The sequence below is a fragment of the Gymnodraco acuticeps genome, unplaced genomic scaffold (assembly GCF_902827175.1).
Source record: "Gymnodraco acuticeps unplaced genomic scaffold, fGymAcu1.1, whole genome shotgun sequence".
Taxonomy (NCBI): Eukaryota; Metazoa; Chordata; class Actinopteri; order Perciformes; family Bathydraconidae; genus Gymnodraco; species Gymnodraco acuticeps.
Genome location: NW_022991223.1, coordinates 41418 through 68580, shown reverse-complemented (window position 1 = coordinate 68580; position 27163 = coordinate 41418). Strand labels below are relative to the sequence as shown.

The following is a 27163-nucleotide window of genomic DNA, read 5'->3' as shown; positions in this document are numbered from 1 at the left end:
TTTAATAATCACAGTATCAAATAAATATGAGCCTACATTGGCCTAATCAATAAATAATCAAAAAGCCTGTGACAGATGCTTCAGTGCAAATTTGATCCACAGGCGATGTTGAGAAACACAGACTTTGTATTTGTTTAGACTCTTTATTTGAGTTGTGTTGATAAAGACTGCAAAGATCCACACTGTTTACACATCTATCTGTTTTTTTTGTTATTTTGTAAATGTTTGTATGCTTTTGTTTTGCCACTTTGTGACTCGTTGTAGTCAATTGGAATTATCTCTTTGTATTTGTTTTTTTTAATTTATCTTTGGGTCTTTATGTGGTTGTTTTGGTCTCTTTGGTACATTTTTTTATTTGATAAATGTTTGTATTCAAGAAGGTTGACGTCAGGGGTAGACATATACAGTAATGCAATACATAAATATAAAACCCAGTTACAGTATATGCCATGCGACGCCCATTGTTGGGGTTTGTCCTCGTGACGTCACGGCGCTCTGTGCTCTGACCCGCCGGATCCGCTGCAGCAGAGGCGACGCGCCGGAAAGCTACAGGATAGCGAGAATTGAACTGTAATCAAAACAACTTCAGGGCCTGCATCTTCGTCTACCCTTTAGGTTTCTGCGCGGGAAGACGATACCTGTCTTTAAAGTGTGTTTAAGGAACGGAGGAACTCCTAACACTTGTTTATGCGAGCGAAGTTAGCATTTTGGCCTTGACAGCTTGGCTAACGTTAGGCCCGGGCAGCGCTAGCCTCGGAGCTTACTTTTCGCTAGCAAAAGCAAAACAAGGTAAGAGAAGGACATGTATATCAGCAGTGTGCTCTTTTACAACATCTAATATTAACACCCCAATGTGCTCTATTTGCCAGTTCCTGAACGTGTACGCTTTAAACTATACCTTATTTGCGGTATATGTGTTTGCTAGCTATCTGCTAACTGTTTGGAGCTAATTTACTAAGCTTAAAGCTAGCCATTGCTGTGTGATTCGGTTGTGGGTAGTCTCCTTTTAAATGAGAATGCAGTGTTGATATTTTTTTCTGGCATTGAATATGTGATGTAAGATAACAAAGTGCATATTGTGAGCAGCCGTAGTCAAGTTAGTTTGAAACTGTTTAGTGAGTAGCAGAAGCATTGGCGGTAGCTAGCGAGTTAGCTCCAGAGTGTAGCTGCAGAGCAGAAAGTAAACACCAGCCTGCGCCTGCGAGAACTGTCAGAGCCTCAGTCTCGCTTCCTGTTTGATCAGAACATGTATTTAGGATACCTGCCTCTGCCGTAAATAGGAAAACTACAATTATTAAACAAAATGAAATGTATATTAAATGGCATGTCGTATAAGCTTAGTACAGAACAGTAAATCGAGCCCCCAAGCCTCTTCCTAACTTTACAGAAGTTGGCCCCAAATTAAATTAAAGGTCCCATGTCATGGCCATTTCTACTGATCATAATTCCATTGTTGAGGTCTACTAGAATAGATTTACATTGTTCAATGTTCCAAACTCACATTGGTTTCTCATACAGCATCTCTGTAAAGTATGTGTATTCACTCTGTGTCCTAAACGGCTTGTTGGAGCTCCTGCCCTCCCCTCCCTGTGAGCCCACTGTGCTCTGATGTGTGTTTATGTGTTACAATGGCGTTTGTTAGCAACCAGAAAATGACACCAGTAATGACAAACATATGAGAATGCTGCGTGGGGTCTGGGTGCAGTGTTGGCGAGACGTTGCGAGGCTAGCGGAGCAGCGGACAGTGTGAGCTGGATTACTGGTGTAGTTTCCTGGTTGCTGCGTGGGGTCTGCGATACATCGCTCAGTGTGTGTGTGTGTGTGTGTGTGTGTGTGTGTGTGTGTGTGTGTGTGTGTGTGTGTGTGTGTGTGTGTGTGTGTGTGTGTGTGTGTGTGTGTGTGTGTGTGTGTGTGGATCCACGGCTGAGAAAAGATAAGGCTGAACGATATACCGTGTCGTGGCGATAACCGCGGTATGCGCATGCGCGGTATTCACAACGCAGGGACGTGCGGTTTTATTCATTTTTTAAAAAAATGCTAACGCACTTTAGCACAGAATTCAAAATAAAGATACCCTTATTACTTGTCGAAACTGCACATACAATATATCCGATTAAAGCTGAGACTCCACAGATTATTTAAGTATAGTATCTAAGCGATCCGATCTCGCAACAGGGGAAGCAAACAGACATCACAACACGTACCTTTTACGGAGCTTTTACGGGAGATCGTCTCACCGTAGCTGTCAATCTGATCAAAAAACGTGTTCAATGGCATTAAAACGAGAAAGAAAAAACGCGGCTGAATCGGTTGATCCATAGGTTGATAATGTATCTGTGGCTTTGAAGCAATTGTTTATAATCCATAATTCCATTTTTATGTAAAAATCGGAGCACAAAAGTTAGCTGCTAATGGTAGCCACCAGAGTGTATGCAGCTTCCGGTTTTGGCTACGCGTCACTCTCACTCCTTATTTGTTCATGTGTTGGTGTGTGTAGAACTTCCCCTGCATGCACAGCAAACCACCAATCACAATCATTCTTGATCAGATCACAGCAGGCCAAGACCGGAAGCAGCAGCCACTCTGGTGGCTACCATTAGCAGCTAACTTTTGCTCTGCGATATTTACATAAAAATGGAATTATGGATTATAAATTAAATCATTTTTTTATACAGAGACGTTAAAAACCTGGTTAAAAAAAACGCGATATATACCGCAGGGGGGGGGGGGGAAATCGCGATATCAGTTTCTTTCAATACCGTGCAGCCCTAGCTGAGTGACTGTGTGTGTGAGGAGTTTTTTATTTTATTTTATTTTATTTAGTCATTTCAGCAGATGGTAGAATATTTGAAACTGGATTGCGCTGTAACATGGTGTTTTGAATGATGCTGTGTCTAAGTCATGAGCAGGGCCATGGGGCATTCACATGACGCCACCCACTGCACACACAAAACACTGATAAATCCATCCTGACCACATGTGCTTTTGTTTTGGCAGGAATGAGTGATGACCTCTGTGGTAGTGTCAGATGGAGGAGGGAACATAGTGGAGTATGTCACCGTGGGGGAGGAGCACCAGCAGGTAAGTCTGTGTTTCCCAAAACTCTTTTCAGGGGAGTCAGCAAAGCCTTTCCAGTTGAAAAAGATGAATGGAGACGATACTAGAGGTTGTGCCAATCCAACAGAACTTGTATTTGATAGAATAAAAAATGCAGCTACAAGGCTAATTCAAAATCAATGTTGCATATTTGATGTAAATATGTTTCTGTTTTGTGCTTTTGTGTTGATTATAAAGCTGGGACAGTATCTGGATAATAACAGGTGTATTAGGTGCAGCTAGTTGAACTAGACTAGACACTATGGCTGGGCTATGATTCAATGTTATACTTTCCCTGGAGTCTATCATGGCAGTTATGGAGACATTGGAATGAACGCAGGCTAGTAATCTCCATGGGAGCCTGCCTGCAGACCTCCACTCTCAGGACAGTTCCGGTGCAGGCTGCACTCTCAGGACACCTCCACTGTCAGTACAGGAAGTGACGATTCTGACGAACACGTTTTTTTCCCCGCCCACCGAAGGACTCGTTTGATGGAATTTTTCAAATCACAATGGAGACTCATCACGGAGGTGATGAGTCCGCCCACCGTGCACTTTGGGTCGGCCTTGGTCAAGCCCTTTTGACCTCCCCAGCCTGGTTCTCGTAAAAATGTTTTTCGCTCAAATGACACCATGGAGGAATGTAACGGGAGTTGACAGGGGACTCTGCCCGCCTCACGAGTACCTATTTTCGGACACTTTTTTTCACTTTCCCCCCTATTTTCCCCGGTTTTATTATTTATAATTTTTTTGGCTATTTCACCCAGTTTCTACCGGTGTCCCCCCACGGCCTGTGTCCATGAAGCGTGACCAAGATGCACCGTCCAGGGGTCCCACGGGTCCCACGGGTCCCGCAGCGGGGTGGAGGTTCCCAGCTGGAACCTCCCCACCTCCGCCGCGTATATATATATATATAGGGACACCTTGTATTGTAGTTAATATCAGTACAGTATCACTTTTTATCACTTAGATTGATTGAACTGTTCTGCCCTTACAGCGCGTATCCCTATGCGTAGCTAGACAGTTAGCGAACATTTAAAAGTCCTCCAATAAAGATGCAAGGTTTTCTTTCTTGACTTTACTGTTCTTCTTTTACTTTGTAAAACTGTAACAATACAGAAATAAAACACATATAAGTATGCAGGCTTTACATAACATATAAGTAGCACTGTACAAACGACACACATACTACTATTAGAAATTAGCTATCATTAGCATCACTATTAGCTAGCACACGTCAGAATCGTCACTTCCTGTACTGACAGTGGAGGTGTCCTGAGAGTGGAGGTCTGCACCGGAACTGTCCTGAGAGTGGAGGTCTGCAGGCAGACCCCTCTCGTAATCTCTGTGTATTCAGAGGAAAATAAATCAACAAGTGAACCATATACAAGAAAAGCATAGGGTAAGGACTTCCCTTGCCTCTGAGTGGGAATGGGTGAAGGATGACTTCTGTCTAAAACTCTTTACAAATGCAGATCATGGAACATGACAGCCTTTGACAGCTTACACTTGTTTCTGTCTGGCTGCTGATTGGTTTACTGAAGTTTTTTTTTTTTTAAATAAAAGGTGGACCATAAAAGGGTCTCACCATTCTGTTCAGATCAGATCACCATAGCATTACGTTACTTGTGTACGACTAACGTGTTTATTTCATACTTCAAGGAGAAGACAAGACTAACTCGAAATAAAGGGGTCGATCTGCCTCATTCTCTTTTGTCATTAAGTTTAAATGCTGTTATCTGGGAACACAGTGACTTAGGAAATTCAACTTTTCACGTTTTTAAACTGTTCAGTGTGAGCAGCAGCCCACTGAGGAGGAACAGGAAGAAGAGTTGGTTGAGCAGGAGATCGAGGCAGTGATCGTGCAGGGCGGAGAGGAAGATGTGGACGATGAGGACGATGAGGAAGGCGTGGTGCTGCAGGAAGAGGGCTGCCCGGCCGTGATCGTGGAGGAGGTGCCCAGTGCCCAGGTGGAGGAGTGCTACTCGGCACAGGTGCTGGTGTACGGCGACGGGACGTACCTGATGCAGGACGTGGCCGAGGAGCAGGAGGTGGTGACGGAGGTGTCTGAGACCGGTAAGGTTCACTTCTCTCAATGTTAGATCTGTCTGCCAAACAATACATGTATGAATAGATCAGCGTCGTTCAACTTCTCTTGGCAGACTAACAATAAAAAAAATGCCATTGTAGCCTAATACAGCATATAAAGACAATTTCATTACGATTCCCTCAATTTGGCCACAAGTTCAGCTCATAAGAAGATAGCGTTGACAGCGCTCTCAGAAACCTTTGTGTTTTGTTATCACAAAAGTAATCTGTTTAATTTGGCTTGGGAGCACGGCACTGCTGGAGTTTATTTGCAGCAACTAAATAATATTTTCATGACGGATTTCAACTGGCTGCCCAGGTTTTCTCCTTTGTTCCTGATGCTAGGAGAGAAGAGTGAATGCAAAATGACACAAATTGAAAAAAAGACTCGGTAGTCTTTTTTATTTTCTCTACTGCAAACCTTCTGCTCACCGTGACTCCGTGATTTAATTCTCAATGGACGCTCCAGTTCAAACTAAATGTTTTACAAGACATCATCTAACTTGTTCATGTTGCTCCTGCTGCTAATTATATAACTCACTATGTTTCCAAATGCTCCTTTATATGGGTTGTAAAAATCATCTCAAATTGAGTTCCATGCAACAAACCTTAACATATATCTTCCATCTGACTTCCTGAAATGTGCCAAGCTGTATTGAGACGGTAGCTATAGACCCTAGAGAGGTTGAGCTGCTGCTGATGCGATGATAGCAGAAGACTGCCATCTTCTGGCAGGAACAACCTCTCACTATTCAGACCAGATCTCAGGGCGGAACAGACTGGTCAACCTTTGATAATAGCCCAAGTCGGATCTCTGTGTTGAAATGTGGTTGATGTAGCAGCCCCCCCTCAGGGGGCATGTGCTGCAGACTGACAGTTCTCTGTTCTCTCTGCTCCTGCTTCAGTGGAGATGTCTGGACATGACCTGGTGTGTTTCGACAAAACCTTTGAAGCAGCTGAAGCTCTTCTCCACATGGAGTCTCCTGGAGGACTGCACAATGACCGCAACACAGGTAAACACCGCAGCCAGGAGCTGTGTCAGTGCTGATGGACAGAGGTCAGATCTGTAGTTCGTCTCATTCCGTCTGTGATTGGCTTAAGGCAAGACACGGCAGGCAAAAACATCGTTTTTCAAGTACTGGTCAATTTTGAGATTTTGTGCTATTTTGATTCCATAACATGTTTTCTTTCAGGCTTTTGGAAGGAAAACGTACAAAATACACATTTAAGTGTTTATTTTACTATAGTTTGTCTATTTGCGTCTGTAGATTTCTCCTAAATTCACCAAAAGTTAGCATTCTAACGTAACATAAAGTACCGCGACCGCTGTGTGCACCATGTCAACAGAGGTATCGCTGGAAAGCTCCGTCTCTCCTGCACAATCTCATCGGATCCAAATATGGTCATTTCCTTTGTATCAGCAACCAATCGTGAAAGCACAAAGGGGTCTTAAAGCAAGAAACGAAATCTCATTGGCTGGTGTCAATTTCTGACAACGTGATTCGTTCAGATGCGTCACGTGGTGTGCTAAAACACTTCCTGGTTAGCTTTCAGCTAGAAATTGAAATCTCAAAATGCCAAAAGAACGGCGAAAAAAACGTTCACAGAGAAGACGACAACAATTGTCACTTGCACGAAGCAAGGTTATAAAGAAAAAAATGACCCTGAACATGAAATACCTTCACGGAGTGCGTCGATGCGCAAGCTATCATCCAAAGAACAGGAGGGTTTAGCTAGCGCCTCACTGCAATCTTTAAAGGTCGTTTTCTCAAAATGAGTTTTTTATCCTACTCTGAGTTCGAAATTTCAACTTCAGTAGCACGTACATACACCAAACCTTCCAGTTATATTCCTATCAATATAATGAAGGCTTTTACAGAAGGGTTTGTTCATATATAATTCATAGCCTGAATTATACAACATTGTATACCTAAAAACATGGCGAAAATGGATATTTTAGGGCTGTTGACAGTATTTTCTGATTTATGGAGTGATAAAAAGAGATATCCAATATCTCTTCTGTAAAAGCCTTAGATACTAATATGACTACAAAATGAAACAAGAATTTTGAATCTGGCTATATCCAAAGTTCAGATTTCGATTCCTGAAATGTGTTAAAATATGTGCATATTTCATGAGATAATGGATAATTTGCATATTTAAACATGTTATTTCAGAAAACTTGTAATACAAAAGACAATTGCCTTATGGTAAGTAATTAACTGGAGAAATTTCTAGCTGATACCTTTAAGTTAAAAAAATTACCCTATTCACCTGGGGTGTCTCGCCTTAAGGCACAAAGTCGACATCCTGTTGCAGTTAACAGGAAAACAGCATAAACAAAAGCAATACTGTATAAACACGTTTACATGAAACAATCTGCTCATTGTAGAGAAGTCCTTCATCAGAGATGTCTGCAACATTTGATCTCATTGGCAAACAGATGATATGCGCCAATTCTCTATTCATCTTTATTTCGACTTTAGTATATAGCTGATAAATAAACACATCTGTTAATTTAACACTATAATTATGTATTCAAAATGTGATGGAATATTGCATATTTCCCTGTAACCCATCAGAGGATGTAATGATGGAGACGGTGGTGGAGGTGTCCACGGAGTGTGGCCCAATAGAGGAGGACTCCTTCCCCATCCCTCCTGACTGTGAACCTGCTGCCAAGAAGAAGAGAGGAGGTGAGTGTGGCCTCAAGGAGCTCTCCGTGGCTTCATGGCAATTGCCGTGCTTTATTCCTAGTTCACAGGCCTTCGTGCTGGAGGCAGGGCTCGAGCTTGAGGACGTCCCGTCGTCCCGGGGCCGAAGAAAATAGTGTCGGGGAGGATAAAAAAAATCATTTTTGGACGAATTTGGGACGAGAGTTAAAATAAAAATACCCTGCTAACTCTACTACAAACGTCGATGAAAATGAAACCGACTGCACGTTTTGTGTAGCACACAGTTATTAAACCTCCTTGTCAACATAAACACACACGCACAAAACATTTAGCAACCCTTGAAATACACACACACACACACACACACACACACACACACACACACAGGGTCTAGCTATGTAGCCTACTGAGTGTATGTATTTCGCGGGTTGAGTGATGTACAATAGCATCCCGTGAAGGAATTCTGAAATGTTTTACCGTTAATCCTATTCAGTCCTTAGCAATATGCTGCGCCTCTCCCCATGTAGAGATGGGTACCGAGCCCCGGTGTTAAACGGGCCCCGGGCCGGAATTATTAAAGACAGTGGTAACGTTAAGCTCCGACGTTATCGGACTTTTAATCGGTACTGGAGACATTTAAAAAATATGTCATATGTATTATTGCTACATACACATTATATCACAGTTTTAGTTTCGCCAACTCCGTTTCTAATATGCAATAAGACTACAACATGTGTCTATGATGTATTTTCGAGCTTTCCAATCCAGACGAGATCTCTCTCTCCCGTCTGTGTGCGAGGGGGCGGGGCCGTTTGTAAAGGTCTCCTGACTGTGTTACAGACTGTCATCCTGGTTAGTGGTTACTCTGGGTTCTGTCTTCAGGACAGTGTTGGATTTTTTTGTTAATTGGATGGGACTTGATTGGATTCAATATTAGAGTAATCTTCTCGTTTGTGTGTTTGTTTAAATATATTTGGCCTTTGTTTATGTGATTGAATGATTTACTCAAATAAAAAGGTTGATGAATTATCATCTAATGATTTGTATGATGTTTTATTCATGTTAAAGGTCACTTTGAATGATTTTAACTAATGATAATGTAGAAAAACTAACATTTTAAATTCGGGACGGTCCACATTAATTTTGGGACGGCTTAGATTGTATTTTGGAACGGTCCGGGATGATGGGGAAACATTTTATTTGAGAGCCCTGGCTGGAGGCCACACAGCTCCTGTTATGTCTCTGAAACCAGCCTCACACTGTGAGCTGTTGCTCTTGTTCCACATGCTACCATGAGGTGGGATGGTGCAGGGACCCGTTATGTTTGAATACAACTGTTCTGTGTGTGCAGGAGGACGGAAGCCCAGAACAAACCAGCCTGCTTCTAACGGCTCCTTTGACCTGGGGATCAAGAAGAGGCCGAGGGAGGGCAAAGGTTGGTCAAAGTGGTGCACACACCTTCATCAACAAAACACAATGTCCAGATAAATTACATTTTGCAAAGCATTCCAGCCTTTTCAATCATTGGGCTATACTAAGTAAAGAAGATTAGGGTACAACTGTAGATCAAAAAAGTAAAACAATCTGAATCCTCAAAGGAAGAAATTCATTTCAGAACGTCCCTGAACTTGAACTCCAAACTCTTGTCGGCATCTCACTTGTTCCCTCGACAAAACGTATTGGGTTATTACAGGGTAACGTGCAGGGTTGGAGTCAGCAGCTTGCTTAATAACTGGGCTGCACGAAAACCCAGATTCCTGCGTAACGTAAGCAAAACAAAGGAACTGATTGCTGATCAGTCTGCTCACCTACAGAAGTATCCACTGCTGTACCTCCAGACTACAGGACAGCCTCTCCCCTTAGGCTGCACACTCCTTTCCTCGTCCTCCACACCATCACATTTGTTAGTTTTTTGTAATGTAGTATTGGTACCAACTAGGGCTGAACGATATACCGTGTCATGGCGATAACCGCGGTATGCGCATGCGCGGTATTCACACCGCAGGGACGTGCGGTTTTATTCATAAAAAAAAAAAATGCTAACGCACTTTAGCACAGAATTCAAAATAAAGATACCCTTATTACTTATCGAAACTGCACATACAATATATCCGATTAAAGCTGAGACTCCACAGATTATTTAAGTATAGTATCTAAGCGATCCGATCTCGCAACAGGGAAGCAAACACAGACATCACAACACGTACCTTTACGTAGCTTCTAGGGGAGATGTCTCACCGTAGCTGTCAATCTGATCAAAAGACGTGTTCAATGGCTTTAAAACAAGAAAGAAAAAACGCGGCTGAATCGGTTGATCCATAGGTTGATAATGTATCTGTGGCTTTGAAGCAATTGTTTATAATCCATAATTCCATTTTTATGTAAAAATCGGATCACAAAAGTTAGCTGCTAATGGTAGCCACCAGAGTGTATGCAGCTTCCGGTTTTGGCTACGCATCACTCTCACTCCTTATTTGGTAATGTGTGTGTGTGTTAGACTGCGCTGGACTGCCGCATAGCCAAGACCGGAAGCAGCAGCCACTCTGGTGGCTACCATTAGCAGCTAACTTTTGCTCTGCGATATTTACATAAAAATGGAATTATGGATTATAAATTAAATCATTTTTGTATACAGAGACGTTAAAAACCTATGGATCAACCGATTCAGCCGCGTTTTTTCTTTCTCGTTTTAATGCCATTGAACACGTCTTTTGATCAGATTGACAGCTACGGTGAGACATCTCCCCTCAAAGCTACGTAAAGGTACGTGTTGTGATGTCTGTGTTTGCTTCCCCTGTCCGAGTTCAGATCACTCAGTGATGATACTATATACCTAAATAATCTGTGGAACCTCAGCTTTAATCGGATATCTTGTAAGTGCAGTTACGATAAGTAATAATAAGGGTACTTTTATCTTGAGTTCTGTGCCAAAGTGCGTTAGCATTTTTCGCTCAGGGGTCATTTAGATGCTTCTTTTGAGACTTGTGTTTTGTTTTTGGTAAAAATGGTTTATATCGTCAGTTAGCTGAGATTATTTCCGTTAATCTCGTATAACACATTAATAGGTTCTTAAATATTACGATCCCCTGAGACACTGTCGTGAAAAAAAAGTAAAGTACCCGCCGGGACTTTGGGGTTTAACAGGTTAAAAAAACCGCAATATATACCGCAGGGGGGGAAAAAATCGCGATGTCAGTTTTTTTCAATACCGTGCAGCCCTATTACCAACTGTCCTCGTTAACAAATGACGCCATGGTTGCATAATGTAACAAACACATAGCCAACATGTTGATAGTGTTGACATGTTCTACAAAAGCCTTCACTCTTAGCCTGGCCTGAGTTGGCTTTCAAGGTTGAGAGAGAATTGTTTGCTGTAATAGCGGACTAGTTATCCTCACAACATCATCGTCCACCTTGGAGAAATGCTGACTCATTGCAGCATTCAATATCTCTATATTCTTTTGTACATCACAGTAGTAGAACATTATCTACCATCTTTTTTATTTAATACAAATGTTATTTTACATTTTCACCTAAATCACTTGATGCTTTTGCCTTGTGTTCAGAATGCTTTATGTTAGTAAAAGTTATTTGCAGTTGTGTTAGGCGCTGTTTACACGAGAACAAAACGGGTTGTATCTGCTACTTTTCTCTCGCGTATAGCCTGTTCGTTCACACAAGGCCGTAACCGCGGAAACGGACCCCTAAAACGCTAACGGGTCCCAAGGTTGATAGATCTGCGGACGGAGCGCTCTGGGGGGCCAAACGGCTCCGTGTGTACGTCCTATACGATCATTTCCTGAAAACGATGAAGCCATAGCCCCACCTCTGCTGCTCACTGCTACTGACCATGCTACCATGGCAACCATACTCAGGGGTCTTCTTCGCTGCTTTTGGTGTATTTTTGTGGCGGAAGTACAGCGCCACTTACAGGCCCGGCATATATACTACAGCGTTTCCACCGGGTCGAGCGGTCTCGTGTGAAGGGACACGTTAATTGAGCCGTATCCGTGTGAACGGAAGACCTTTTTGATATCGAATTCGGTTAGTTTGCGTTCCCGTGTAAATGGGGTCTTAGTGTGTGTGGTGTTTTATGAAACCCTCTGCTGTTCAGGATCTCACATGTGGCTCCTGGCTCTGGAGACATCACTGATGTTGTGCTTTGTGTCCTCAAGGCAACACCACCTATCTGTGGGAGTTCCTGCTGGAGCTGCTGCAGGATAAGAACACCTGTCCAAGGTACATCAAGTGGATGCAGAGGGAGAAGGGGATCTTCAAGCTGGTGGACTCCAAGGCGGTGTCCAAGCTGTGGGGCAAACACAAGAACAAGCCTGACATGAACTACGAGACCATGGGCCGAGCCCTGAGGTCAGCGCTCCCCTCCTGTGCTCCTACAGTCTGTCCCTGTCACATGACACCAACTCTGATCCCCTGTGTGTGTTTGTGTGTTTGTGTGTGTGTGTAGGTATTACTACCAGCGCGGCATCCTTGCCAAAGTTGAGGGGCAGCGGCTGGCCTACCAGTTCAAAGACATGCCCAAGAACATCCGAGTGATAGATGACGAGGAGGATAGAGAGGAGGTGGAGGACAGCGAGGGCGTAGTGTCCATCCAGCACCCAGCTCAGCATGGCCCTGCCAGCCTGGGCACCCTCTCCCACGCCACCCACCAGCCTCAGCAGACCTACGTCACTGTCCTCCCCGGCGGCGCTGCCAGCAGGTCTCTACTCACTGTCATCACTCAGCTCTCTGCCTTTAGCCAGGTTAACCATCAGTCCGGTCATCTGCTTAAAAAATGACAAGAAACTAGAGCATTGAAATAATGATAATAGTTGGTTTGTAATTGTATTTCAACCATATCATCTGTTTGGCTGAGAGCAGATCATTTGATTAGATACCTGCAAACAAAAGCAGAACCTGTAGGCACAAGGGGAACGGGACAAGAGTGTGGTGTCGGATGGTTCTGCTTTCTGTGTGTGGTGGGATCAGCTGGCTGGCTGCAGGCACACTCAATGTTTCTCTTGTAGTGCAGAAAAGGTCAAAACAATTATTGCAGTTCTCTCCTTTTTTATTATTTGTCATTTCTATCAGCCAACCTTTCCGTTTGAAGGAAAACATTTGATATTTACTCTCATGTGTCTGCTGTGTTACAGTAACCGGCTCCCTTCCAGGCTGGGGGGGGTTGTGTGTTTTAGAAACACTTCTTGTTGTATTTGTAAAATTATTGTAACGAGGCAGCCAATCTAACAACAGCCATGTCTGCGCTTTATGTTCACAGTGATTCTTTTGAGGGAGGCCTGAAGGGGCGGGCTAGATTTGTGTAGTGCTGCTAGCTTCTTTCATCGGATACTAACTGGCAGCATTAGGCACTTTATTAAGGGATCCACATGAATGTTTTTTCAGCAAATAACGATCATTTTCCAGTTTTGTATTTTATAAATAACTTCATAGCTATGACAAAGTGAAATGCTGCAACTTAATTATTCTCCTCTCTGCTCTGATCCTGCAGGCCCATCAGAGCCATGCCCTTGGTCATGAACTCACTTGGTCAGGTGACGTTAAACTCCTCGTCCATCTTCACCACCACCACGGGGGTCCCGGTAACGTTAGCCAACGCCTCCGGAAGCACCCCCCCTAAACTAGTGATCCAGACTCTGCCCAGCATGCTGCCCTCTGGCTCCAAAGCAGGAGAGAAGATCACCATCATCACCATCCCTGCCAACCAGCTGGCCACGCTCATGCAGGCCAACTCGCAGGGCCAGCTGACGCAGCTCTTCCAGACCAAACCCCTCGTTACGCAGTTAGCCAGCGCTAAGATGGCCCCCACGGTGCAGCTGGCAGCAGGCCGACCTACACAGCACCTCATCCTCGCTAAACCTGCAGCGGTGGCCCAACATCTACCCCAGCTCACTCTCCATGTCAGTCAGCATCACCTCGCCACACCTAAAACCCCCCCCCAGCCCTCCAAGCCTCCCAGCAGTAAGACCCAAGCAGAGGCAGCAGCGGAGCCTCCATCAGCAGACACCAGCTCCTCCTGAGTGTGCCGCCCTCCCTGGGGGGGTGGGAGGCAGGAAGTGACTGTGGACACTGCTGAGGAAGTGCAGGACACCCCCCCCCCTCCCCCTACCCCACACATAGAGCAGAGCTGCTCTCTGATTGGCTCAGACATTCAGCCTGACATTGGTCTCCAGGAGACGCGTCCTGTTACTGTGGAGCTGCCGAACCCACAGAGGATAAAAGGGACTGTTGAACACACATACACACACACACACACACACACACACACACACACACACACACACACACACACACACACACACACACACACACACACACACACACACACACACACACACACACACACACCCTTCGGAGCTCACACCAAATGGGCCGCCTTAGATTGTAAATGATAACCTTTTTGTAATGGAAGGTGATATAAAAAGCCAGAACAGAAATGTAAAAAGCATTTTGATACTCAGCGTGTATCGGACAGACGTAGTATGAGTTCATGTCTTTGTTTCCTGTTACTCCACAGCACTGTTTTTTACTGTCCATAAAAAGGGAGTGAAAGGATGTCTGCTTAAAGAAGTAAATGGTGTGCGCTATATCTGAAGTATAATATACTATTTTTTTCTTGTACTATCAGCGTATTGAAGTAGATTTTACTGCAAATATGTATTATAAAAAACAAACAAATGTGAATTCCAACTGGCTGAAGTTGTCTTATTCAAAAATTGGAAAATTACATTTTGATAATTATTTAGTGGCTCTTTTTAAACAAGTGTTTGTGCATCCGTCCACAGAGAGGCGCTGTGCTGCTGTGAAACACCATGGCGGGGAGGGGGGGGCTGTAATGTACTGGCAGGCTGGTGATCTAGAGCTGCTCACGTTTTTCATGTTTGTAAATGCAAAAACGAAAGGACATGTCATTTTACTGACATTGATGAAAGGATTTCACAAAAAGCAACATTCTGAATGTCTCTCAAACATTTCCTTTAGTACAACACAAACAAAGAAAACATGTTTGGGTTGTATTTTCTTCATTTTGCATTTTGTGTATTTGCATAACTATGGATTTAATGTGTATGTGACATTTCTTCCAGACAATCATTTAAAGGTGGGGTAGGTAAGTTTGAGAAACCGGCTCGAGATACACTTTGTTATATTCCATGGAATGCTCTTAACATCCCGATAGCAATGAATATCTGAAGTGCTTTGACAAAAGATCTCAGGGGCAGCTGTCACCCTGAAAGACCCCTTGCCACCTGGCTCCCCTGCTCTTCATCCATGGCAGGTAAGATGTATAAGTTTATAAAATTATAAATCTTAATATTTATTTAGTCATTGATATGTCAACATCCTCCTGAATGATTAAACATTTGATATTCTCGTGGAAGTAGGTTCGGTCGCACCTGATTCAAAGCTACGTTTGTAGGGTTCAATGACTGATATGGGAAAAGCACAGAATGCAATTCCTGAGAAGCGATCGTCTGGAGAAAAGACGTTATGATGTGCTGGTGTCGGAACTACAGAAACCCATGATCATACTGCATTGCTACAGAGTGGACCTTCTTCCCTCACAAAAGAGTGTGGCTGAGTCCAGAGGGAAGGTTGTTCCATCACTGCTTCAGAGGAGGCTAGTAGGTCGAATGCTGAGCAGCTGGCAGGCAGATGGATAGCAGCGATCTGCAGAGTATTTGTGTTCGAGCACAAAAGAGACAAACAGAAAGTTGAAAGCACACACTGTTGTCCAGATTCTTTAGGCCACATACAGTATGCCCTACAGCAGGGGTCCCCAAACCTGTGAGGGCCACATCACTTTTCCCTTCTCTGATGGGGGCCGGGGTCAGTTTGTAACAGAAAAAGTGTGACGATCGCAGGGGTGCCTAAACGTAAACATTTATTGTTTTCTAGAAAGTCACACATAACCAAATATTAATAACCCTTTCCGGGATCTTCACAGAAAAAAAAGTCAGGAAATAAATAATAACACTATTAATGAAATAAATAACACTATTTATTAAATAAATAATAACCAAATAAGCCTCTGGGATCTTTACAGAAAAAGTCAGGAAATAAATAACACTATTTGTGAAATAAATAATAACCAAATAACCCTCTGGGCCGGCGCGTCCAGGTGCGCATAATTTTACGTAATTAATCATATATTTTCGATTATAAGGAGTAGAAATATGATTCAGATATCCGCGGAATCACTGGAAGAGTAGCTTTCCAGCGGTATCTCCTGTGAGACTGTAACCAGGGCACAGCAGCCAATATGGCCGCTCAAAGCAGCTTGACTTTACACTGTGGATTGGTGGATTCGTGTGTCCGTCAAGGAAATCTCGACCTACCCACAAAGTAAACAAAACATAAACCACGTGTCTCCCATCAGTTTACGTCTGTGAGGAGAGAGAGAGAGACAGAGAAAATGGCTAAAAAAAACTTTACAGTTGCCGACTTCGCTAGAGATTTTTTTCGCTAGCAGCAGTGAAGATAGAGCCTCAGAACCTGAAGTCTTCGACTCTTCTGAAGAAGAAGAATACAAAGACAACAACAAGGATCCATTTGGGCATGGGTAAGTGTAAATATTACAGTAATAGTGTACTGGCAATGTGTGGGGAATACCGCGAAAATGAACAATAGGTTTATTGATATATATTTTTTATTGATAGTCATGAACTTTTTATTGGACAAAATAGACTCTCCATTAGCAAATGTTTACTCTGTGTTAACGTTATTTTGGTGTGTAAAAGTGAGATTACATGTGTAGAGGATTAAATTAATCATTTATTCGTCCCACAACGGAGACATTTACAGTGACATGTTTTTGCCATCGATTATTTTATCATACTGTTCTCTACAGATGAGACTTTGTCATAGATTTATTTATATGTGTGCCTGTTATTATTTTTACCGTCCTGTACAGATGAGACTTTGTAATCAGATGAGACTTTGTAATCAGATGTAGCCTATGTATATGTGTGTCTGTGATTTTATACTGAATGTAAAGTAACTGTAAATACCTGTGTGTGTGTTCCTTCTCCAACCTCCCAAACTTTATTTTTATGTGTGCATTGTTATTTGTGCTTGAGCAACATTTTACTTGAACTTTATTTCAATGAAATTAGTTGTAATTATTGTCCTACATTTTAATTTGTTTTACAGAGAGGTTTCACAGCTGCCTGGGCCTAGTGGCCCACAGGCGGCGTTTATCCAGCAGCCAGAACATCCATCTGTGCCGGCCCCCAGGTCAAGATCTACCGTGGCTCAAGGGCCTTCACCAGAGCCATCACCACCAAGGACCAGCAGACCATCATCACTACAGCTGCCTCCACCTCCATCTGTGGCTACCACCAGGTCAAGATACACCTCAGCACAAAGGCTCCACCACAGCCATCACCTTCAACCCAGCCAGCAAGGAGGTCTCGTGGAGGTCTCGTATAGCACTTGTACACCCCACCTACACAGCAGCCCATGCACCATCACCCCCATCTTCACAGCAGCCAGACCCACTGTCTTGGAAGACAGACAAAGACCTTGACACTGTCTTGACATTTATAATGAATAGTTGGTTGAAAGTTCTGATGTTCAATATTGTAAATAGTTAGATTTTCCAGTTTCTTATATTTATATAAATAGTTGGTTGAAAAAAACATATTTATAATAAATTGTTGGTTGAATGCTCAATTTACATTTGTACACATCACATGAACCTTGGTATGTAATATGAAGTCATTATTCAGTCTTAATGTATCTCAGCCCCTGCTGTGGTGAAAGTAGAGTAATAAACACCTATTTTACTCAAAATTCGAATTTAATTTTTTTAATTTCAGACATGAATAACACATTTATATACAGTGTAATTCAAATATTTCACTGCTTTTGTGATCCTAAGACTTTGGTAACCTAATCTAAAACACCAAAACAATTCGATCACATGAGTAAATTTGTGTTTTCACAAAAGTTTTGAAGATTTTCCGAAAATCAGATGTCAAATTTTAAGCTTTTGAGCTACTTATCTCATCAAACAGTGCTCTAAGGTGAGTAATTTGCATATATAGCAATACCAGAGATTGTCCTGAACATTTTTATATTTAACACATGGGGTGCCATGTTAGAAGAAATACATTTAAAAGGTGATTTAAGAAAACATCTAAAAATCAAGAAAATACCCTTAGACTCCAGAGGGTTAATGGTCAAAACTACATGTGTGCCTCCATTTTTTTTATCTATTTCTATATTATTCATTCTATATATTGTCAATCAAAACTACCACAAAAAGCTGACTATACAAACATTGTTCAGGTCCCAAAAGACCACTGTTGCCCTTATAACCAAATAAGTAAATAAACTAAACAAAACAAGCTGCCAGCTGACAGTAATTGTTCATGAATGTTGGTTAACTTTCAATGAGACAACGTATCAGAGTCCCATTAAGCTATATTTTAACTTGCCAGGGAAAACCTAAAAAAGCCAGCTTACTAGCTTGTAGGCTAACGAATGTTTCTCTTATAATATGTGTCTTATTAGTGCTTCATCAAAGGGATATTAATGGGTTCCAGAACTACAGAGTATCATAACCTTAATAATAATCTTTTCCTAATTTTCTTAGCTTCTGCTTACCGCGAGTTCTCCTCCCTCTCCCCACTCGCGCTGATCTCTCTCCCTCTCATCAAGGTTTGAAATGAAATGAATCATCTTCCTCACCACCAATATCGGCCACGGGTTAGAAGAAGATGGACCTGCACCTGTACTAAACATGTTGGTTATTTTGACACAAGTGGCAGCATCAGTACGAAGGGCCTGCTTTTTTCTTGCCCGCAATTTTTCTGCTCCCCCTTTTCGCTTGGCCTTCGCCTTCGCCATTTCTAACTCGAACTTTTTTTTTTCTCGAAACAAAAAAAGGCAGTTTGGCTTCAATGGCCGGCTCACCTCCTGGGGGCGTGATTTAATGATGCACACCGAGTGGCCAAAGGGGGAGGTGATTAAAGATTTGATTGGGCCGGCCCAGTGTCAATTATTAAAAACATTTAAATAGAGGGCCAATCTACCCGTTTTATGGGCCGGGACTTCAGAAAAAAAAAAAAAATGACGTGTCGGCCCAAAAGGCACGTCGGCCCACCGGGAAAATGCCCGGTATGCCAGATCGCCAGTCCAGCCCTGGGTATGGGTGGCACTCATTATAATCCCGTTCACCTGTGTGAGGTGTGAGTGTGTGGAAGAGAGGGTGACACGGGGCCGTTGTACTTTTTTGTTGACCGCAAGATTACAATTGCTTCGATTATAACAATGTATATGTCTGAGAACAGAGTTTTTTCATTAAACTACCATACTACGAAACAGAGCTTTGGATATCAGCAAGTACTCTTTTAGCGTGTCATACAACATCAAACAGGCCCGGCCTCAGCTTCTCAGCGACTTAGTTTGTTTCCTGCTGTGGCTACATTTAGTCAACAAAAAAAAACAACAAGCACAAAAGGCGTAAGGCGATCATCATCAAACAGCGCATGGATTAAGGATCTATTGGATGAGAATGGAGATATGGAAATAATTCACTGAGGTAAGCACTGGCTGTTAATAGAGACTGCAGTTTGGAAGCCGCATTCAACGCGGATCACAGCCTTACAGGCCTTACCGCTGAATGTGCACATATTCACAGCTGTGTGTCTCCACTGTATAACTCCGCTCTGCCGCATGGAAGTCGCGTTGCTCTGCTGATGTGGCCATATGGAAATGTGATGCTTGAAGGAATTGTCTTCCGATCTTTGAGTGTGTTGCAATCAGACGAATGCACTGAGGAAGCTTGAATAAACTGACGGAGAAAATGAGTCAAATAAATGTTGACGTTGAAGGTGTTGAAATAGACTATGGGAAAAGAGAACGCACACTCACTGTGAAGGCATTGGTAAATAACATCGACAAACTTCAACGGGAACGTAAAACCAGTGTGAACAAAATAAAAGCCCTCATACCAGAAATAAAAGGACACATGAGAGAAAGGGGAAATGCCTCACGTGTGCAAACTCATTTAGAGAAATTAATTCAACTGGGTGAAAAAGCCATTATTTCACATGAAATATTGATTCCTTTACTCCCAGAGGATGAACTGAAGAAACAAGAGGAATGGTTTGCCAGTATCTTGGAATACAGTGAAAGCTTTCAGAGGGACATTAAACATTGGTTAAAGGAGCCACAAGAGGATTCTGCCACAATAACTGCTGCTGTGCTGGATATCCCAACAACAGATGACATGCTAGAGGATGTACAACCAAGTGACAGTGTGTCAAACGTGGAAATCGGAAGAAGAGCAGCCCGATCACAAAATTCTGCTTTGGAGAAAAAGTCTGCAACTTCTACTGCTTCGTCTGCATGCCTTAAAACAGAGGCTGACTTGGCAGCTTTAATGGCAAGAAATAAACTATTAAAGGACAAACATGAACTGGAGGAAGAGGAGGAGCGAATAAGGAGCAAACTTCAGATGGAGGGGGAACGAATTAGGAGCACATTTCAGATGGAGGAGGAACGAGCAACTTCAGATGGAGGAGGATATTGCAGCACATGTGGCTAAATTAGATGTGTTGCAAACAGGGAGCATCCTAAGTGGGAAAAGTTCAAAGACAAGGCATTCGGATGGAATGAACTCTTACATCGAACAAAGAAACATTAAACCACAAGTCCTCTACACTGCTAAGGACAATAGAAATACTCCACAAATGTTGCTAAACCAAAGGGAGGCTAGCAATGACTTCTTGGAGCCAACAACACGGCCTAATAAGAACATTTCACCTTGGTTCCTTTCCTCAGAGCCAGTATCCCAGAAAAAAATCCACTTTGAAAACACAAATGAATTATGGAGATAGCTTGAAGTGAAGATCAAAACAACATACTGGGCATTATGAGAAAACAAAATGAAATAACCACACTGTTAATACAACAGCAATGCCTTTCATCCTTGCGAAAGAGAGAGATTCCAGTTTTTGATGGCGACCCGTTAAAATATCACACATTTATGAAGGCTTTTGAGAATGGTGTTGAGAAAAACACAAACAGCTACAGTGATCAACTCTACTTTCTGGAGCAGTACACTCGGGGTCATCCCAAAGTACTTGTTCGAAGTTGCCAGCACATGGATCCAGAGAGGAGATACATCAAGGCTAAAGCTCTAATCCAGGAGCAGTTTGCAAATGAGCAGAAAGTGGCATCTGCTTATTTGCAAAAGGCTCTTTCATGGCCTCCTATAAGAACAGACAATGTTAAGGCTCTGCAAGACTACAGCTTCTTCCTTCGAGCGTGTGCAAACGCAATGGAAGAGGTTCAGTATTTGCATGAGCTTGACATGGCTGCGAATATGATGATCATAATAAGAAAGTTACCTTACCATTTCAGAGACAAGTGGAGAACTTTAGCCTGTGAGCTGCAGGAGAGGAACAGCCGCAGAGCAACATTCTTTGACATCACACACTTCATTGAGAGACAAGTTAAAATCTTAACCGACCCAGTATTTGGAAACATTCAAGATGCTCCCTTCATAACAACAAATACTGCTTTAAACAGATCACAGCCTCGCTCACATTTCGTAGGAACTAGCTTTGCCACCCCTGTAGCTCTTGTAGAAAAAGAAACCCAGACAGATACTGAAGGGAAGGAACACATTCTGACAAAATGGAGGACATGTCTGTGCTGCGGAGGAGGTCACACCTTGGACTCGTGCCATCAGCTTGAAAAAGGAACACACAAAGAGAAGATAGGCTTCTTGATGGAAAAAGGTGTCTGTTTCGGCTGTTTGTGCGTGGGGCACATTAGCAGAAATTGCAATAAGCGAATTTCCTGTTCAAAATGTGGCTTCAAACATCCAACCATACTTCACATCCCTTCCAATGAAGCAAGACACAATCCTGCTCAAGCCAAGAATACATCGGAGCTATCAGTGGACAGCGCACTGGTTTCAAGTGGCCTTACAGGGGCTGGTGATGACAATTGTAAACTTCCCATAGTTCCAGGTCAAGTCAAGTCAACGAAGGGCAGCAAGATTGTCACCACCTATGCTTTCTTGGACCCAGGAAGTACTGCAGTGTTTTGTACAGAGGATTTGATGCACAAAGCTTGGCCTAACTGGAAAGAAGGCGCAGATTAGTTTACGAACCATGGGCCAAGAAAGGGTCGTAAATAGCCATATTGTGTTCGGACTAGAAGTGGCTGGCTTAAAAAATGACAATTTCTTTGAACTGCCACAAAGCTACACCCAAGAGTGCATGCCTGCCAGCAGTGGGAACATTCCTAGACAAGCGGACCTACAGAGATGGCCTCATCTGAAAAATGTTAATTTGCCTGAAATAAATGCAGGGATTGGACTGTTGATAGGAACCAATGTTGCTAAGGCCTTGGAACCATTGGAAGTCATATGCAGTGTGGATGACGGACCCTATGCAAGCAGGACAATCCTGGGTTGGACAGTGCATGGACCACTTAAAGGAGTGAGTGGGAATGCAATGGACTTTGACAAACCAGAAGTATCTGTGAACAGAATCTCAGTTGTGAATTTAGATGAACTTTGGCAACAGCAGTTCAGCGCAGACTTCCCTGAATGCAGATTGGAGGAACAAGCTGGAATGTCAAGAGAGGATCTCAAGTTTAAGAAGTTTGCAAAGAGAGTGTTTTTTCAGCAAGAGTCGAAGAGGAAGTGTAAAAAGATGAGAAGAAGCCTCATCTCAAATCCCAACAAAAGCCCTCTCCTTCAACGGCTGCTCAGAAAGGCCCCCGCTGCAAACAAAGAAATGGAGAACAGGATGAAGTGGACCAACGTGCTCTACAAGGCCGAAGGACTCAAAATCAAAGACAATGAGGACATGCTGAGCTCCTCGTTAAAGGAGTGGGGCGATCAAAGCGAGAATATCGTGGAGAAGATGCAGAAACGGCAGGAAGAGACGGAAGAACATCCGACGTCAGTGACATCTTTTCCACAGTATTGACTCTTTTCGACTGACAGACGTAAATGACACTAAGGATTATCTTTAACTGAGCCTAGGTGGTGGTACCTTTTGGCCTAACTGACTTGTGACTCGTACACAGAAAAGAAGAAGGAAAACTACACATACATGAACTGCAACTGCATGGACTTGATTACTAAGTTATAATTGTCACATGTCTCCCATTTGAATTGTTAGTAATTATTATTAGGGCCGGGACTCGATTAAAAAAATGAATCTAATTAATTAGAGGCTTTGTAATTAATTAATCGAAATTAATCGCATTTTTAATCGCATATACATATTTGACCTAAGAACAGTGAGAAGCAATTTTTTTTCACATGGATTTTAGTATACCATTAGGCGCATTCACACCGCAGTACTTTTCCCACAAAGGTTCATGAGAACTCTTTGAACCTGGGGGTGGATTAGGCAAATGAAGCCGCTGACGTCACTTCTTCTTCTTCTGCTTTGGGTTTACTGGCAGGCCGCAAACCACTTCACGGCGTATACTGCCGTCCAAAGTCCCCGGCCGGAAGTCCCCGGAGTTGGGGAAGGCTTCAGTAGAAGCTGCTGGGACTCCCAGCAGCTTCTACTGAAGCCTTCCGAGTAAATCGCCAGAACGCCGACACCTCCTCATCTCCACCGCTCCCATGTTTTATTTTGTGTTGCCATAAGTTAGTCTCTCTGCGTTTCTGCGCTGGGCTAATGCTAATAATGCTAATGCTAATAATGCTAATGCGAGGATAATAAAATGGCGGCTTCACAAAACTTTTTGGGAGTTTTACGGGGCGTGGTTTGCAATCCGCCCACCCAATCAGAAATATAGCTCTTTTCTCACAAGAGAGCCGCACGAAAGTCCCTGCTCTCTAGCAGCTCTCTGCTCTCTAGCAGGGACTTTCGTGGGGGTAAAAAGGTTCTCATGAACTAATTTTAGTACCGGCTCTTTTTGGTGTGAACGCGATAAAAGAGGCTAACGTCCACGCTAGCTTCCACGCTAGCTGCTATATGTTTTGCATTGAGGTGATACTTGAGGCTTGATGTGCTGCGGTGATATGCAAATTCCTTTTTGCATAATTTGCACACAACCGTGCTCTTATCGACGCTTCCATCCGTCCGTTTTTTAAAACAACATTTCCCACTGTTGTTCACTGTGGTTTGTTGTTGTCTGAAGTCATGAACGTTAGTTGGTGCTCCAGTATAATCGGTACGCCTGAAACTCATCCAGTGAGAAACGTTCCGCGGTGCAAAAATAAGTGCGATTAAAATGCGTTAATTTTTTTAACGCGTTAATTTTTGTGTAATTAATTCATCTTAATTAACGCGTTAAAGTCCCGGCCCTAATTATTATGTATACTATCCTAATAATTAGAGGCTGGTGTGTAGGAGCCATGATCGCTGTTGATTGGTTGGCTTGGGTGGCACTCATTATAATCCTGTTCACCTGTGTGAGGTGTGAGTGTGTGGAAGAGAGGGTGACACGGGCCGTTGTACTTTTTTGTTGACCGCAAGATTACAATTGCTTCGATTATAACAATGTATATGTCTGAGAACAGAGTTTTTTCATTAAACTACCATACTACGAAACAGAGCTTTGGATATCAGCAAGTGCTTTTTTAGCGTGTCATACAACAGCAAATAGGCCCGGCCTCAGCCTCTCAGCGACTTAGTTTGTTTCCTGCTGTCGCTACACTCAGAATGACTCATTCAAGTCAGAAAAGTGAGCTTACCTATGACATGTCTGTCTTATGGACATAGTTAACATGGGACTTTTCCTTAAAATGTACTGAAGTCCGCACAATGTAAATGTGATGTCAACTACCAATGCAAATTCCCTGCCAAGGGCAAGACAAATGTTACCAACTATGCCTACACACATGCAACCCTTGGGGGTTCTATTTTGTTGTTATTCAGTGTTACCAGGGGCACGAACTTCTGACCGGTGTTCCCTCTTGGTTTAGTCCGTGGGGGAGTGCTTAAGTGTGGGTACACATGTTCACCTGGTGCACAAGGTTATGGAGGTGGGGGTCTTGCTGGTGCTCAAGTGCCCATATACATCACCCCATGTTCCCATGACTGGTACCATGCTAAAGAGACACTATTTCGGGGTAAACTGTATCCATGTTGACCCCTGGTTCTTCATCCTTATACCCTGGATGCATGTAGATGGGCCTGGAAGAATGCAATGTGGAGTTCCAATGAAAATCGGCTTAAGTCCAGTCAGGGTCTGGACATCTTCCCATGACTGGTACCATGCTAAAGAGACACTATTTCGGGGTAAACTGTATCCATGTTGACCCCTGGTTCTTCATCCTTATACCCTGGATGCATGTAGATGGGCCTGGAAGAATGCAATGTGGAGTTCCAATGAAAATCGGCTTAAGTCCAGTCAGGGTCTGGACATCTTCCCATGACTGTTACCCTGCTAAAGAGACACTATTTCGGGGTAAACTGTATCCATGTTGACCCCTGGTTCTTGTTCCTTGTACCCTGGATGCATGTTGGTGTCCCTGGAAGAATGCAATGTGGAGTTCCAATGAAAATCGGCTTAAGTCCAGTCAGGGTCTGGACATGTTGCCATGACTGTTACCCTGCTAAAGAGACACTATTTCGGGGTAAACTGTATCCATGTTGACCCCTGGTTCTTGTTCCTTGTACCCTGGATGCATGTTGGTGTCCCTGGAAGAATGCAATGTGGAGTTCCAATGAAAATCGGCTTAAGTCCAGTCAGGGTCTGGACATGTTGCCATGACTGTTACCCTGCTAAAGAGACACTATTTCGGGGTAAACTGTATCCATGTTGACCCCTGGTTATTCATCCTTATACCCTGGATGCATGTTGGTGTCCCTGGAAGAATGCAATGTGGAGTTCCAATGAAAATCGGCTTAAGTCCAGTCAGGGTCTGGACATGTTGCCATGACTGTTACCCTGCTAAAGAGACACTATTTCGGGGTAAACTGTATCCATGTTGACCCCTGGTTCTTGTTCCTTGTACCCTGGATGCATGTTGGTGTCCCTGGAAGAATGCAATGTGGAGTTCCAATGAAAATCGGCTTAAGTCCAGTCAGGGTCTGGACATCTTCCCATGACTGTTACCCGCCTTAAGAGACACTATTTCGGGGTAAACTGTATCCATGTTGACACCTGGTTCTTCATCCTTATACCCTGGATGCATGTTGGTGTCCCTGGAAGAATGCAATGTGGAGTTCCAATGAAAATCGGCTTAAGTCCAGTCAGGGTCTGGACATGTTGCCATGACTGTTACCCTGCTAAAGAGACACTATTTCGGGGTAAACTGTATCCATGTTGACCCCTGGTTCTTCATCCTTATACCCTGGATGCATGTTGGTGTCCCTGGAAGAATGCAATGTGGAGTTCCAATGAAAATCGGCTTAAGTCCAGTCAGGGTCTGGACATGTTGCCATGACTGTTACCCCTGCTAAAGAGACACTATTTCGGGGTAAACTGTATCCATGTTGACCCCTGGTTCTTCATCCTTATACCCTGGATGCATGTAGATGGGCCTGGAAGAATGCAATGTGGAGTTCCAATGAAAATCGGCTTAAGTCCAGTCAGGGTCTGGACATCTTCCCATGACTGTTACCCTGCTAAAGAGACACTATTTCGGGGTAAACTGTATCCATGTTGACCCCTGGTTCTTGTTCCTTGTACCCTGGATGCATGTTGGTGTCCCTGGAAGAATGCAATGTGGAGTTCCAATGAAAATCGGCTTAAGTCCAGTCAGGGTCTGGACATGTTGCCATGACTGTTACCCTGCTAAAGAGACACTATTTCGGGGTAAACTGTATCCATGTTGACCCCTGGTTCTTGTTCCTTGTACCCTGGATGCATGTTGGTGTCCCTGGAAGAATGCAATGTGGAGTTCCAATGAAAATCGGCTTAAGTCCAGTCAGGGTCTGGACATGTTGCCATGACTGTTACCCTGCTAAAGAGACACTATTTCGGGGTAAACTGTATCCATGTTGACCCCTGGTTATTCATCCTTATACCCTGGATGCATGTTGGTGTCCCTGGAAGAATGCAATGTGGAGTTCCAATGAAAATCGGCTTAAGTCCAGTCAGGGTCTGGACATGTTGCCATGACTGTTACCCTGCTAAAGAGACACTATTTCGGGGTAAACTGTATCCATGTTGACCCCTGGTTCTTGTTCCTTGTACCCTGGATGCATGTTGGTGTCCCTGGAAGAATGCAATGTGGAGTTCCAATGAAAATCGGCTTAAGTCCAGTCAGGGTCTGGACATCTTCCCATGACTGTTACCCCGCCTTAAGAGACACTATTTCGGGGTAAACTGTATCCATGTTGACACCTGGTTCT

The 27163-nt window shown here is 43.3% G+C and overlaps 1 protein-coding gene across 1 annotated transcript; it reads left to right on the top strand.

Annotated features, from left to right (window-relative positions):
* Positions 1 to 488: 488 nt before the first annotated feature.
* On the top strand, positions 489 to 14564 carry elf2a (E74-like factor 2a (ets domain transcription factor)). Its single transcript, XM_034239410.1, has 9 exons — positions 489 to 789; positions 2998 to 3081; positions 4890 to 5172; positions 6090 to 6197; positions 7767 to 7880; positions 9211 to 9294; positions 12035 to 12227; positions 12325 to 12576; positions 13366 to 14564. The coding sequence occupies exons 2-9, from the start codon at positions 3007 to 3009 to the stop codon at positions 13892 to 13894; spliced, it is 1638 nt and encodes a 545-aa protein (XP_034095301.1). The 5' UTR covers positions 489 to 789; positions 2998 to 3006; the 3' UTR covers positions 13895 to 14564.
* The last annotated feature ends 12599 nt before the right edge of the window (positions 14565 to 27163 follow it).